Here is a 12234-nt window from a genome sequence, read left to right on the forward strand (position 1 = left end):
TTTTTCGATAGATTTTGCGGCGTTTACCAGCCAATTTTTTCGCGCTTGCTGAAAAATATTTATTTTAATCGAAATATAATAAGAGTTTGTAAAAATAAACAAATAAGACAGAAAATTTACTTGCAATAAGTGCTTGTGCCGTGAGTTGGTAATAATTCTGCGTGTTTAAGTGCAACGCAAAACAGCAACAGCCGCGTGGGCCGGTACCTCAAGCAGCAAACATGTCCGTACGCGATCAAATAAAAATTGATATAGTAAGTAAATATCGCAACATTTTAATGAATCTTATGAAAGGAAGTTATTAATGCTTTGAAAAACTAAATCATAAACAGGAATGGGGTCACGAACGCTTGGTGCGTTCGCAACAGGTTGTGGAGATGCGACCCTACGATATCGAATCGTGGTCCGTGCTGCTGCGTGAGGCTCAAACGCGGCCAGTCAACGACGTACGCAGCTTATATGAATCGCTGGTAAATGTATTTCCTACAACCGCACGATACTGGAAAATCTACATTGAGCAGGAAATGAAAGGACGCAACTTTGAACGCGTTGAAAAATTGTTCCAGCGTTCGTTGGTGAAAATTCTAAATATCGACTTGTGGAAATTGTATCTGACTTATGTAAAAGAGACTAAGGCTGGCTTAAGCACGCACAAGTAAGCTGTCCTTTTATAAAAAAAAATACTGAATCTTTATAAAATATTTCCGCGTTCTAGAGAAAAACTTGCACAAGCCTACGACTTCGCCTTGGAGAAAATAGGTATGGACTTGCACTCGTTTTCAATATGGCAGGACTACATTCATTTCCTGCGCAGCGTTGAGGCTGTTGGTAGTTATGCCGAAAATCAGAAGATAACGGCCGTGCGTCGTGTGTATCAGAAGGCGGTAGTTACGCCCATAGTCGGCATTGAACAATTATGGAAAGACTATATCGCTTTTGAGCACAATATCAACCCAATAATATCAGAGAAAATGAGTTTGGAGCGTTCCAAGTAAATGTCGACATTAGAATGTATATCTCCTTTTTGTTGAAAAAAATTTTAATTTCTAGGGATTATATGAATGCTCGACGCGTTGCCAAGGAGCTTGAAATACTTACCAAAGGGCTGAATCGCAATTTACCGGCCGTTCCCCCAACGCTCTCCAAAGAGGAAACCAAACAAGTAATTTAGCTACAATATGCATATGCATTAAATACATTTTTAAAAACCTAAATTTTCTTCCTTTCAGGTTGAGCTGTGGAAAAAATTTATTGCCTTCGAGAAATCAAATCCGTTGCGCACAGAGGATACAGCGCTCATTACACGCCGTGTTATGTTTGCTACTGAACAGTGCCTGCTGGTGCTCACCCATCATCCAGCGGTGTGGCATCAGGCAGCACAGTATCTCGATCAAAGCGCTCAAGGGTTGGCAGAAAAAGGCGTGCGTATTGTGTTGCATAAAAGTATAATTATATTTTCAGAATTTCATAGCTACACTCGAAGAAGGAAACAATTTGCGTTGCTGAATTTGTGTGACACATTTAAAGTGCATGAAATGCTAATGTTAAGGAATTTCGTTTTTATAGTGGAGACAGCTTCAAAGAACTTCCGACAGTACTTACTTTTGCAATTGCGCAGTTTAGCGGGAAAAGATGCCAATAAAATGCTGTGTGATGCGCAGCACGTTACGCATACAAACTGCCTAAATTAGCCTCTTTTTATTTACAAGAAACTTGCAACAGATGCGTGGTTGTATTGATGCAGTTGCATGTGACTCCGGAGTTAAAACCATCCGGCAGATTTAAAAATTTAATGAAAACATTTTCAATGTCACATACATGTGTATATGTAATAATCCTTTTGTTGTTCTTGTAACAGCATACAAATTCCCCAAACAGTTTTGGGGAATGATGTTGCAGTCCTTGGCCAGATATGAATCTGGGTCGTTCCCGTTAAGTAGTCCCGACTGACGTGGGAACGCTACAATAAATATGTAATAATCCTTTTAATATGTACTAGTCATGCAACTGCAATGATGCTTCCATCGACATCGCCCACTTACTGTGTTCATTTGTACTTATAAGCCATCTAACCACTTGCTAGATTCATGTAAAATTGTTTTATTACTTTCTTCTCCCTCCTCCACAGGACACACAAGCTGCTAAGATTTTCGGCGATGAATGCGCCAATATATTGGAGCGTTCTATCAGCGGCGTTTTGAATAGGAACGCTCTACTTTATTTCGCTTACGCTGACTTTGAGGAGGGACGCATGAAATACGATAAAGTGCATGCCATGTACAATAAGTTGCTGTCTATTCCGGATATTGATCCAACACTGGTAAGGACTATACACCTTTTTAACAATGAATAAATTATAGGTTTTCTATCTGCACTCTCCCTTAGGCTTTTGTGCAGTACATGAAGTTTGCGCGCCGTGCGGAGGGTATCAAATCAGCGCGTGCAGTCTTCAAGAAAGCGCGTGAAGATGTACGCTCACGATACCATGTTTTTGTGGCCGCAGCGCTAATGGAATACTACTGTTCTAAGGATAAGGATATTGCTTTTCGTATTTTCGAACTGGGACTAAAGCGCTTTGGTGGAAGCCCAGAGTATGTTATGTGCTACATTGATTACTTATCACATTTAAATGAGGATAACAATACGCGTGTGCTTTTCGAGCGTGTACTCTCATCAGGCGGGCTGACACCAACGCTCAGTGTTGATGTGTGGAATCGTTTTCTGGAATTCGAGTCAAATATAGGCGATCTGTCGAGTATTGTAAAAGTAGAGCGCCGTCGCAGCGCCGTGCTGGAGAATGTGAGTGGCTGGTGTTGGGTGTACATTCGAAATTTCACGGAGCTAATAATATTTCTCAATTGTAGCTGAAAGAGTATGAAGGTAAAGAGACTGCTCAGCTGGTGGATCGCTATAAATTTCTGGATTTATATCCTTGCACGACCGTCGAGCTGCGTTCGATTGGCTACACAGAGGTGAGATGCAGTTCGCTGCCCTAATTTTGACAACAAAAGAAAAATGTTATACATACATATTACTTGTAAACGTTTGTACATAATTGAAATTTCAATGCTGCTTGCGCTGAAAAAATGCTAGAAAGTTTACGTAAGTTTGCCAAATGGCAGCACCAGCATTCACTTTTCACGACATGCGTTGCAACGGCTAGCGACCATTGCTTTCTTGCCACTTCATTAGCATATTTTACATAATTTCATAGCTGTAGAACAGCTTCCACCTACTATACTTATCATATATTCGGACTCTATAAACTTTTAGAATGTTGGCATCATGACGAATAAATTGGCGGGCGCTACGGCTGATAAGACAGATGAACCAGACTTCGAGCAGGCGGTGACCTTACCGCGTCCAGACTTCTCACAAATGATACCCTACAAGCCGAAGGTGAATGCGCATCCCGGTGAACATCCACTGGCAGGCGGCACCTTCCCTCAACCGCCGGCATTGGCCTCATTATGCGCACAGCTACCGCCTCCAGTTTCCTTCCGCGGTCCATTCGTCTCTATTGAAATGCTGTTCGATATCTTCAACCGCATAAAGCTGCCCGATGGTACATAGTTGCTTTTCTTATGTTTTTTGTTCGCTTTTATTTACCTCTATTTCTATTTTCAGCCGTGCCCCTGCCTGTTGGCGATCATGGTTGCGATACGAAACTCTTCGATTTGGCCAAGTCAGTGCACTGGATTGTTGATGACAGCATTTGCACCGGCGATGCGGGCAGCCTCAAGCGTCGACGCATGCTGCCGGGCGGGGATGACAGCGATGAAGAGGCACAGGCGCCAGCGCCACCCGCTAATGATATCTATCGACTGCGGCAGCAAAAACGTTTCTCCAAATAAACTATGCATACATTTTAATATAATTTTAAATATACTCACTAAGAGCGCGCGGCACTGCATAAAAGTGCTGAATTTTACAATGTACGTAAATGACAGTTTTATTGAAAGCATTTTTTTATTAATATGCAACACAAGGCAAAGTAAAGGCAATAAGCTTACATACAATGATACAAATTAACTAATTAAAGTACATGAGCACTGGACGGAGTAGTGAGTATGTTATTTGAAACCTTAAAACATCTTTTTTTCTTTAATTTTAATTTAAATTTTTTACTTTAGTCTTAATTGCTAGGCGCTTGCACCTTTAAAATGTTCATCTGTAAAATTTGCATGCACATCATTCAACAGCTTTCCAGCTCATTAACAATTTCACATCCAAAATCTAAAATTCCAAAACTTAATAGTATAACGCACAGCATTTAGTTCTGCTTTCGATTCTTCCATCGGTGGTGAGCCGTTTTTGAATTTCCGGTTGGATTTAATATTGAAATATAGTTTTTTCTATTTTTAGTTTCTCATAATTTTCCTGTCACATTAATTGCACTAACATTACAAACCTATTGCACTATTTAAGGATATATGTACGTACAAACATACAAATGAGTCATTTTACAATTCACTGGTAAGTTTGACTGCTTTTGGTTGACTATTTCAGTAGTATAGGGATTTATGAACAACATTACGGGGTATTTAGTTCACCATTTATAATTTTGTATTGTCTTATGTAATATTTGCATTATCTTGTGTACTTCAAGCCGTGAAATTCAAGATGAAATGTATATTAGGAAATCGTTACCAATTTAAGCTCAGCATTTAAATGTTCAAAAATCTTGGCGCTGCTAGCGTTACTCGAGGTGATGTCTTTCTTCGAAGTATTTTCATAATCTTTCAAATAGTTATCTTTGCTGTTGTAATATCAATGTATATTTCACTTAGCTATAAAATTAAGTTCTGTTTTGAATCGCCGCTTCGGCAGTGGTTCTTTAATGTTTCCCGGTATCTCATGCAACGTCTTTATTCTCCTCTTCCCCCTCTATACCGGCGCCCTCACCCGCTCCCGCTCCTGCTCCGGCTGCTGCACGCTCTATCATCTTTTCCGCCCTCTCTTTCACAAACTCAGCTGGGTGATAGCGCTTGCGATGCTTATACAATCCAGCGAATTGCGCAAATTGCTGACAGCACATATTACACTTGTACCGCTTCACGTCCGAGTGCAGCAGCATGTGCGCATAGTAACTGGAACCGACACTGAAATCCTTGCCGCAAATGGTGCACACCTTCTCACGTATATTCATGTGCGTGCGCATGTGCCGATCACACTCGAAGGCCGAGTAGAAGGCCTTGCCGCACAGCTCGCAGGCATGATCGCGCTTATTGCTGTGCCGTTTGATGTGCTGATTTAGTTTGCTGCCGCTGACGTAACTGGCGCCGCATTGCTCGCAGATGAACGGCCGGATCTTGGTGTGCGAGCGCTCGTGAAGGCGCAACGTGGCGGCGTCGAAGAACTTTTTCGGACATTGCGTACATGCGTGCGGTCGCTGATTGGTGTGCCGCTGGAGGTGGCACCTGAGATTGCGCCGCATGGTGAAGCTCATGCCGCAGATGTGGCAGACGTTGGCAAGCGCGGCGGCTTTCTTTTCGGGTGCTGTTAGCGGTGCGCGCTTTGCTTTGGCTTTGCGACGCTTGTTGTTGTGCTCTTGCCACATGTGGCGCTCGATTTCGGTGTGTTTTTTATATTGCGCGCCGCATTTCTCGCAAACGAATGGCGCCACATGCGGATCGAGGAATTTGAGTAGATCGTAGTACTCGTACCTGGGCGTGTATATTTCTCCTTGCTCCTCGGAGGTGAAGCGGCGCTCCTTCTCCAGCCGATAGGTGCAACGGAATTCGACTATACGTTGCTTGAGTTTGAGCGACGAAATGTTGATGTTGTGCGCGTCGCGTAGCTTGTCGCTCATCGACTTGAAAAGCCCTTGACGCAAGCGGCGTCGCTTGAATTGCGCATTATTGATGTCCCACAACTGCGGATGCTCGGCATATACCTCTATGATTTTCAGATTTTGTTGCTTGCTCAGCAGCTGCTTCGACGGATCGTTGGCCTGTTCCGCAAGCTTAAAGTAAAAGCAAATGTGTTGCAGCGCATATGCTGTGAAAAAAAATGATTTTTTACGCTCACCATCGGCGCTAGATAGGCGAAGTCATCGTAGAAACACCAACGCGTACTGCCGCCCTCCGACTCGATGCGCGTTCGCTCACGCCTGTAATACTTGACGTAGTCGTGCACTTTGCGATGAACCGTTGTCCAGGTGTAGTGCATTTGAAAGTGCTCATTCAGCTGTGCGGTCAATCGCCGCCAAGCGTTGCGGCGCCGCTCACGCGCGTTAAAGTCCCTATGTGAGGAGTTCCAAAGAATCGGGTGCTCCGCGTAGAGCTGAATCAATTTACGCGTCTGTTCGGTCGTGAGCCGCGCAAAAGATTCGCCTTTAGCTTTTTCTGTATTTTCCGTGGCCCCGGCCTCATTTCGCTCGTCGCACTAAGTTGGGGAGTTTGGTTAATAAATAAGTTAGGTTGCTGGGTTAGGCGCGCGATTGCAATTCAAGTGACTTATTACTTTTTTGCACAAAAATTGCAATTAAAAGTTTCTAAAAACATGAAGATCGCTTAGACAAGCACTTTATTTAAATTAGTGCCGGCAGTTAACTGCCGAATGAGAGTTAACTCGTCACTGTAAAACAGCCCTTGAAGAGTATATAATTCAAGTTCACCACTGATCTAATCTACATACTTATCAGAGATTCATAAAAAAGAAATGTGAACTATATCAATGTCCTCTCAATCGTAAAGAACCTTAACAATCCAGCCCGAATGAATTCTTACTCTAATAATCCTCTTCTCCCCTTAAGTCCACTCAGCGTAACCTTTATACATAGTCTTGCGTACTTACATCTTGTAAAATTCCCGAGTCACCATTCGAAGAGTCATACTCCTCCGAAGCCACGCTTTCGTCAGCCACAGTTGTAGCATTGTTCTTGGGCATCGTTTCTACTGCACTGGCATCAACGGTAGAGGTGCTTACTTCCGGTTCTTGTGTGTTTAGATTGAACTGAAAGCAAAAAGTTTGCCTTACATTTATGTTTACATCGTCTTGCCATGGGATACTTACCACCGGCTGCAGCTCTATTACTTCCAAAATTTCTACCTTGCCTCCCTCGTTTCTTCTCCGTAAAACTCTCTTCTCCACATTTGAATCGTACTCTGCATTTCTACGTTTGCTGAGTGCATTTTTTTGCTTGAAAGATTTCGTCTCTGACTGCGCGGTCGCCGGCTCCGAGGCGATTGATGTTTCAGCTGCTAAATCACCACCACAGTGCTGGGACTCGCTTGCAGTTGAATTTACGTCAACCTGATTGTCTATAATCTCTGCGGAAACTCCATCCGCAGAGCTCACGCACTGTGTAAACCCGTTAACGTCATCAGTCCCTACTACGTTTTCTTTCTGTAATTCATTGCCGTTCAATTGTTTCGGCAGTAAGCAGTACTCCATTTTTTCTCCACTTTCTTCTATTGTACCGCTATCTATGGAGCCTGTCTCTTGTTCTGAACTTTTGCAGCATTCAGTCGCATCTTTGCAAATTCGTTTGCAAATTCCACAAAACTGTGGCTCGATGTGTTCTTTCAAGAATGATAGGTGCGCATAAAACTCAAAGCATCTCTCGGATGACCGGCCTTCCAGCATGCTTCTCAGCTCTTCGAGTTTCTCGAGGCGGTAACGTTTTCGTAGCACCGCCAGCCGATGTTTTACCGCTGCCGCTCCGAGATTTATTCCATGTTGCTTTAGTTCCAGGCTGATGCTGCGATATGCTTCCGCTTGCTCCTCAGGTTTAAGTTCGCTGCGTTGTTGTTTACGCCAGAGCTCGGGATATTTCTCATAGATTTCGATTAACTTCTCAGTTTTACTACGTTGCCGGGCGGGATTCTGCGGAAATGGAAGGTTTTTTAAAAAAATGGAGTACTAGAAAAATGACTGACGCTTCTAGTTTTGAAGAAGGCCTCTATTCGAGCCATAGTCTCTATTCAGAGCTTACGCAACGCAATTAAGATCTTACTGATTGATCATCATTATATCTGTAGAAAACCTTACGAACTTTTCCGCAGAGTTGGTGGAGTTTTCTTTCAAGCTCATTGCGCAAATAAAAAATAAAAATAAAATGTGCAGAGTCTGTTGAGTTCTGGACATCAGTATCAAACTCGAACCTCGCATGAATGACACCCAAAACGCAAAGATGATAGCCCAAGAAAAAAAGCCAACCGAACCGTTAGTTTAAAGAAACTATAGGATGTTCTCACGGCAGTCGGAACTACATAATCGGATCGACCAAGATTTAGATCTGGCCGAGGCCTGCTACTTCAGCAAAATTCGTCAAAAATTTGTGTGCATTTAAAACTACAACGGCTGACGAAGAAGGGTTAAAAAGCAGGTCATCGAACCCGGACAATATACATACGTTCGATAGATCTACAGTCGACCTAATATCTATTTGGCCAAGCCACATAACAAAGTTTACATTATTATTTAGAAAGCGGAATACATAAATATGTACTTATGTATGAAAAACTAGAAGAAACTAATAAATTTCTGTGCGCAAACATGGAATAAATTAGCATCTACTTACCTCAACCTGTTTTTGTACGTCGGCAGTCATTGTACTTGCGCTCGCACACTTCACATACATGTCTTCAGCACCGCGAAGCGTCTTTTCTTCCGCACACAAATTACTTGCAACTCCACTATCGATTAAGCGTACAGCAGTAGAAGCGCGCGCCATCACTTCGAACGGCGCAAACGAGCTTGAGTTGTTGTCGCAAGCGACGGATATGGCTACGTTTTCACTGCTATCGGAAATCTTTGAAAAAAAATTTTGAAAATGAGAAACCAAAAAACCAAACCGATTCGTCTTATGACGTTACAATGGCGCGCTACACTCACCGTTGTCGCCAAAGCTGCCGCTTCCATAAAAGTGTCTTGTATCTCTGCATCTATTTCAGCTTCTGATCCAAAATGTTCGACTTCGCTCGCCGAGTCTGTTTGCTCCTCCATAGCCGTCCATTGAGTGGTCCAAGTTCCACAGCGTTCTTGCGTCGTTGAATCGGGTAGTGAGGCATACGCCTCCGCTGTCCAATCGTAGTGCCAGATATCCATGTGCTCTGCAAACTCGGAAAGCGTACAGATCGGTCGTTCCTCGCAGAGCTGACATTCGATGGCGAAGAGTTCACCGACGCAGTCCCAAACGAAAACCTCCCCACACTTCAGCCGTGGCTGGCTAAATTCATAAGCTGGCTGCGTTGTCGGTGAAGGTGTGGCAGCTGCGCAGGCGCCATTGTCGTGTGCGTTAAACATGGCCAAAAATACCACTTATTCGGCTATACAAAGCACTAAGAAAATAACTTTTGCCTCGGCATGCCAAAGCGTGCTCGAGCAATGTCTATTTAAGCAGCGATAAATGGAGATTCGATGACGTCGCACTTAACGTGGTAAGAAAATTAAAAATTACAAAATCGCACAACAACAAAAAGAGTTATATTGAAAATAGCTTAAGCACATGCGGCCGTTAGCGCGCAAATATTGTCCCGATCACGATGACAGAGCGACGATGACTAAAGGCTAAGTACGCAATTGAATCTGAGATTATTGAGGAAAATCACGGGCTCAGTCGAATAGTGCGCAGAGCAGCGGAGAACCAAAAATGAAGAAACTGAAAAAAGAACAACTACAAGAGTAATGTGCCAAGTGGCCGTGGCCAAAACCGGAACCGTGGTTACCGCCGCAGACGTAGTAATAAAAAGCGGCAGCGGGGGACAGCAACACCAACAACTAGACAGTCGGTCAGCAAATGAAATCACGAAATCATAACAAAACTATAACCAACACAAACAAATCCGGGTGAATGATGCAAAGAAACGGCCTACGAGTACAACAAAACGCTGACGGCTTTTAGCAGCAGCAGCAGCAGAGTTGAATGAACGAAACGGTTGAAGACGGTGTGGAAGAAAAGGAGGAGGAGGAGGACGATAGCGCAGACGTGGAAGACGGCAGAGTGTGGTCAATAAACAACAGGTATTTGAGTTGCGCTTGCCTGCTATTCAAGTGGCCGGTTAGCTGGCTAGAGGCAGCAACAGGTAGCGACGTGCCGGCTTAAGAAAACGTGCTGAGGAGACAACGTCAAACAATTGGTAACACGCATACACACAGAGAAGCAAGTATGCGTGTTTGTTTAAATGACTTTCGCTCTGTGAGCCAGCGTGTAAGTGTGTGCGCCGAAGAAGGTTAAGTGGTTTTGTTCGATGAATATTTTGCTTAGACACAGTGTATTGGAAAAGTAACGGCACTAAAAAAAAAACATAAAAAAATTAAAAATATGTAATATTAAAAAAAACTAAAATTTAAATAAATATAAAAACGAAAAAACATAAAAATAATAAATAAACAAAAATAAAATTATTTAACTTAACTAAAATAAAGTAAAACAATTTTTTTTTATTAAAATGAAGTACATACGTACATAAAATTTAATATTTTATATTAAACAAAAAATGAATAGATTTAAAATAAAATAAAATAACGTGAAAATATAAATATAATAAAATCGAAAAAATCACATAAAATAAACCTTATAAGATTAAAATTAGTGAACTCAGAAAAACAAATACGTACTATAATAAAATCAAAAATTATAACAGAAAATAAAATAATTCATAAAATTAAGTTGTAGAAATCAGAATTGAAATAAAAAAAATTAATTAAGTTCCAAGAAAATAAAATGGTATGTAAAAATTTTAAAATAATAGAAGAAAGCAAGAAAACCTCAATAAAAGGTGTCATATAAAAAGCCAACGCATAAGAAATAAATAAAAATATAAACAAATTTAAAAACATTTAAAAATTAAAAAATAAAAACTTACATAAATACATATAAAAACAAGCAATTTTTAAGCAAAAACAAAACCGACTTAAATTCTCATATAAAAAATTAAGATTATCGTTAATTTCTTCATATAATGATCGGATTTTAATTTTGAGACCACCTATGAGGTAACACCTTTCCTTTAAAAAAAGAATTATAGAAATCGGTTAACTTGATCCAAAGTTATATATATATGTTCCGACGAATTGATAACGTTCTCCTTTTTTTAAATCGGGTTAAAAAAAAAAAGAGAAAAAAAAAAAAAATTAATACAAGATGAAGTATTAAAAACAAATAACACTGAAAAATTTAAATAAAAGATAAATAAAAAAATAACAGAAAACTAAAAAAAAAATTAAATATAAAAAAGATTAAAACTAAAGTAAAAAATATAATATATAGTTCACATTTTAAATCAATTATGGGTCGATTTCGTATGGCAAAGAAACTTCAGTTGCGTCGCCAATGGCTGAAATGATATTACAGATGGCAACTGGCGCCGAAATGTTGATTGAGAAAATGTATTTCTTGTTTCTGTTGGTTTTTTAAACTCAATCCTTGGCTGCTGTTGTTTTAATACCATTAGCTTCAAATTTTTAGCACTTAACTACAGTCGCTATTCATAATACGAGGGAAATTTGAAAAGCCACTGACTTTTTGAATTACCCGCGCAGTAACTTTAAATGCACAGCTGCGCCATTTAGTTTGTGCTTGACAGCCATTGAAAGTAGACAAAAAAAAGGAAAATCCGTAAATGACATAAAATCGATTTTTTATGGCATTAAAAGTTCAAGGACCTGAAGGCTGAACCTCCATCGTGATAACATCTAGGCTAGCTTTGATTCTACGAAACCTTCCACTTTTTATTTATACCAAGAGCGCTATAATTATTACTTTCTTCTTTTACAAGAACTTTTGATATTTTAAAACTATCTGGGTATTGCGTTTTATAAATCTGCTTTATGTGGGAACGATTTTATGAAAGCCTGGCCTTACGTTGTTTTTCATAATAACGCAATTCCATAAGCGGCTCTTTCAGAACTCGATACATCAAACAATTTCCTGTTCTACCGCTTTGTTTTGAATATACTTATTAGGCTTAGAAGCGTGATTTTCGCACTCAAAGGGCGTGATACCCTTTTTAACCGACCTCAACAAAGGAGTTAGGTTATCAATTCATCGGAATATTTTTGTTCTATGTAACGGGATAAGTTTGGACCACATAAACCGTTTTCAATGATTATTATTGTTTATTGGAAAGGTGGTGGCTCAAGGGTGGTCCCATACTAATTTGGTATAGTTCCGATCATTGATTGATTTAATGAGCAGCTGACTTAATCAAGTTTCATTTTTCAAAGTCTGCCTTTTTGCAGCTTTATATCTACCACTGTCCCTCTAATTTTATGACATTGTACTTA

At 40.7% G+C, this 12234-nt stretch overlaps 2 protein-coding genes across 2 annotated transcripts; one reads left to right on the plus strand and one right to left on the minus strand.

Moving 5' to 3' along the window:
• The first annotated feature begins 6 nt into the window (after positions 1 to 6).
• Positions 7 to 3988, plus strand: LOC118748546 (protein suppressor of forked). Its single transcript, XM_036483067.1, has 10 exons — positions 7 to 254; positions 333 to 655; positions 716 to 991; positions 1051 to 1162; positions 1230 to 1421; positions 2129 to 2320; positions 2386 to 2799; positions 2865 to 2972; positions 3274 to 3565; positions 3628 to 3988. Exons 1-10 carry the CDS (start codon positions 222 to 224, stop codon positions 3852 to 3854), a joined length of 2169 nt encoding a protein of 722 aa, XP_036338960.1. The 5' UTR covers positions 7 to 221; the 3' UTR covers positions 3855 to 3988.
• A 129-nt stretch (positions 3989 to 4117) lies between these two features.
• On the minus strand, positions 4118 to 9497 carry LOC118748545 (protein suppressor of hairy wing-like). Its single transcript, XM_036483066.1, has 6 exons — positions 8842 to 9497; positions 8528 to 8758; positions 7018 to 7830; positions 6799 to 6957; positions 6031 to 6387; positions 4118 to 5965 (listed from the first exon to the last, which is right to left on the minus strand). The coding sequence occupies exons 1-6, from the start codon at positions 9250 to 9252 to the stop codon at positions 4856 to 4858; spliced, it is 3081 nt and encodes a 1026-aa protein (XP_036338959.1). The 5' UTR covers positions 9253 to 9497; the 3' UTR covers positions 4118 to 4855.
• Between the last annotated feature and the right edge of the window lie 2737 nt (positions 9498 to 12234).

The sequence above is a fragment of the Rhagoletis pomonella genome, unplaced genomic scaffold (assembly GCF_013731165.1).
Source record: "Rhagoletis pomonella isolate Grant_MI unplaced genomic scaffold, Rhpom_1.0 Rhpom_scaffold_00013, whole genome shotgun sequence".
Lineage (NCBI taxonomy): Eukaryota > Metazoa > Arthropoda > Insecta > Diptera > Tephritidae > Rhagoletis > Rhagoletis pomonella.

Excerpts from the sequence above, each read along its gene's own strand:
- LOC118748546 (XM_036483067.1), top strand. The coding sequence starts at position 222 with ATGTCCGTACGCGATCAAATAAAAATTGATATA. Across the intron at positions 656-715 it reads GCTGGCTTAAGCACGCACAA|AGAAAAACTTGCACAAGCCT; the intron begins GTAAGCTGTCCT and ends TCCGCGTTCTAG. Across the intron at positions 3,566-3,627 it reads CCGCATAAAGCTGCCCGATG|CCGTGCCCCTGCCTGTTGGC; the intron begins GTACATAGTTGC and ends TTCTATTTTCAG.
- LOC118748545 (XM_036483066.1), bottom strand. The coding sequence starts at position 9,252 with ATGTTTAACGCACACGACAATGGCGCCTGCGCAGCTGCCACACCTTCA. Across the intron at positions 7,831-8,527 it reads ACGTACAAAAACAGGTTGAG|AATCCCGCCCGGCAACGTAG; the intron begins GTAAGTAGATGC and ends CCATTTCCGCAG. Across the intron at positions 5,966-6,030 it reads TCGCCTATCTAGCGCCGATG|CTTGCGGAACAGGCCAACGA; the intron begins GTGAGCGTAAAA and ends TTTTACTTTAAG.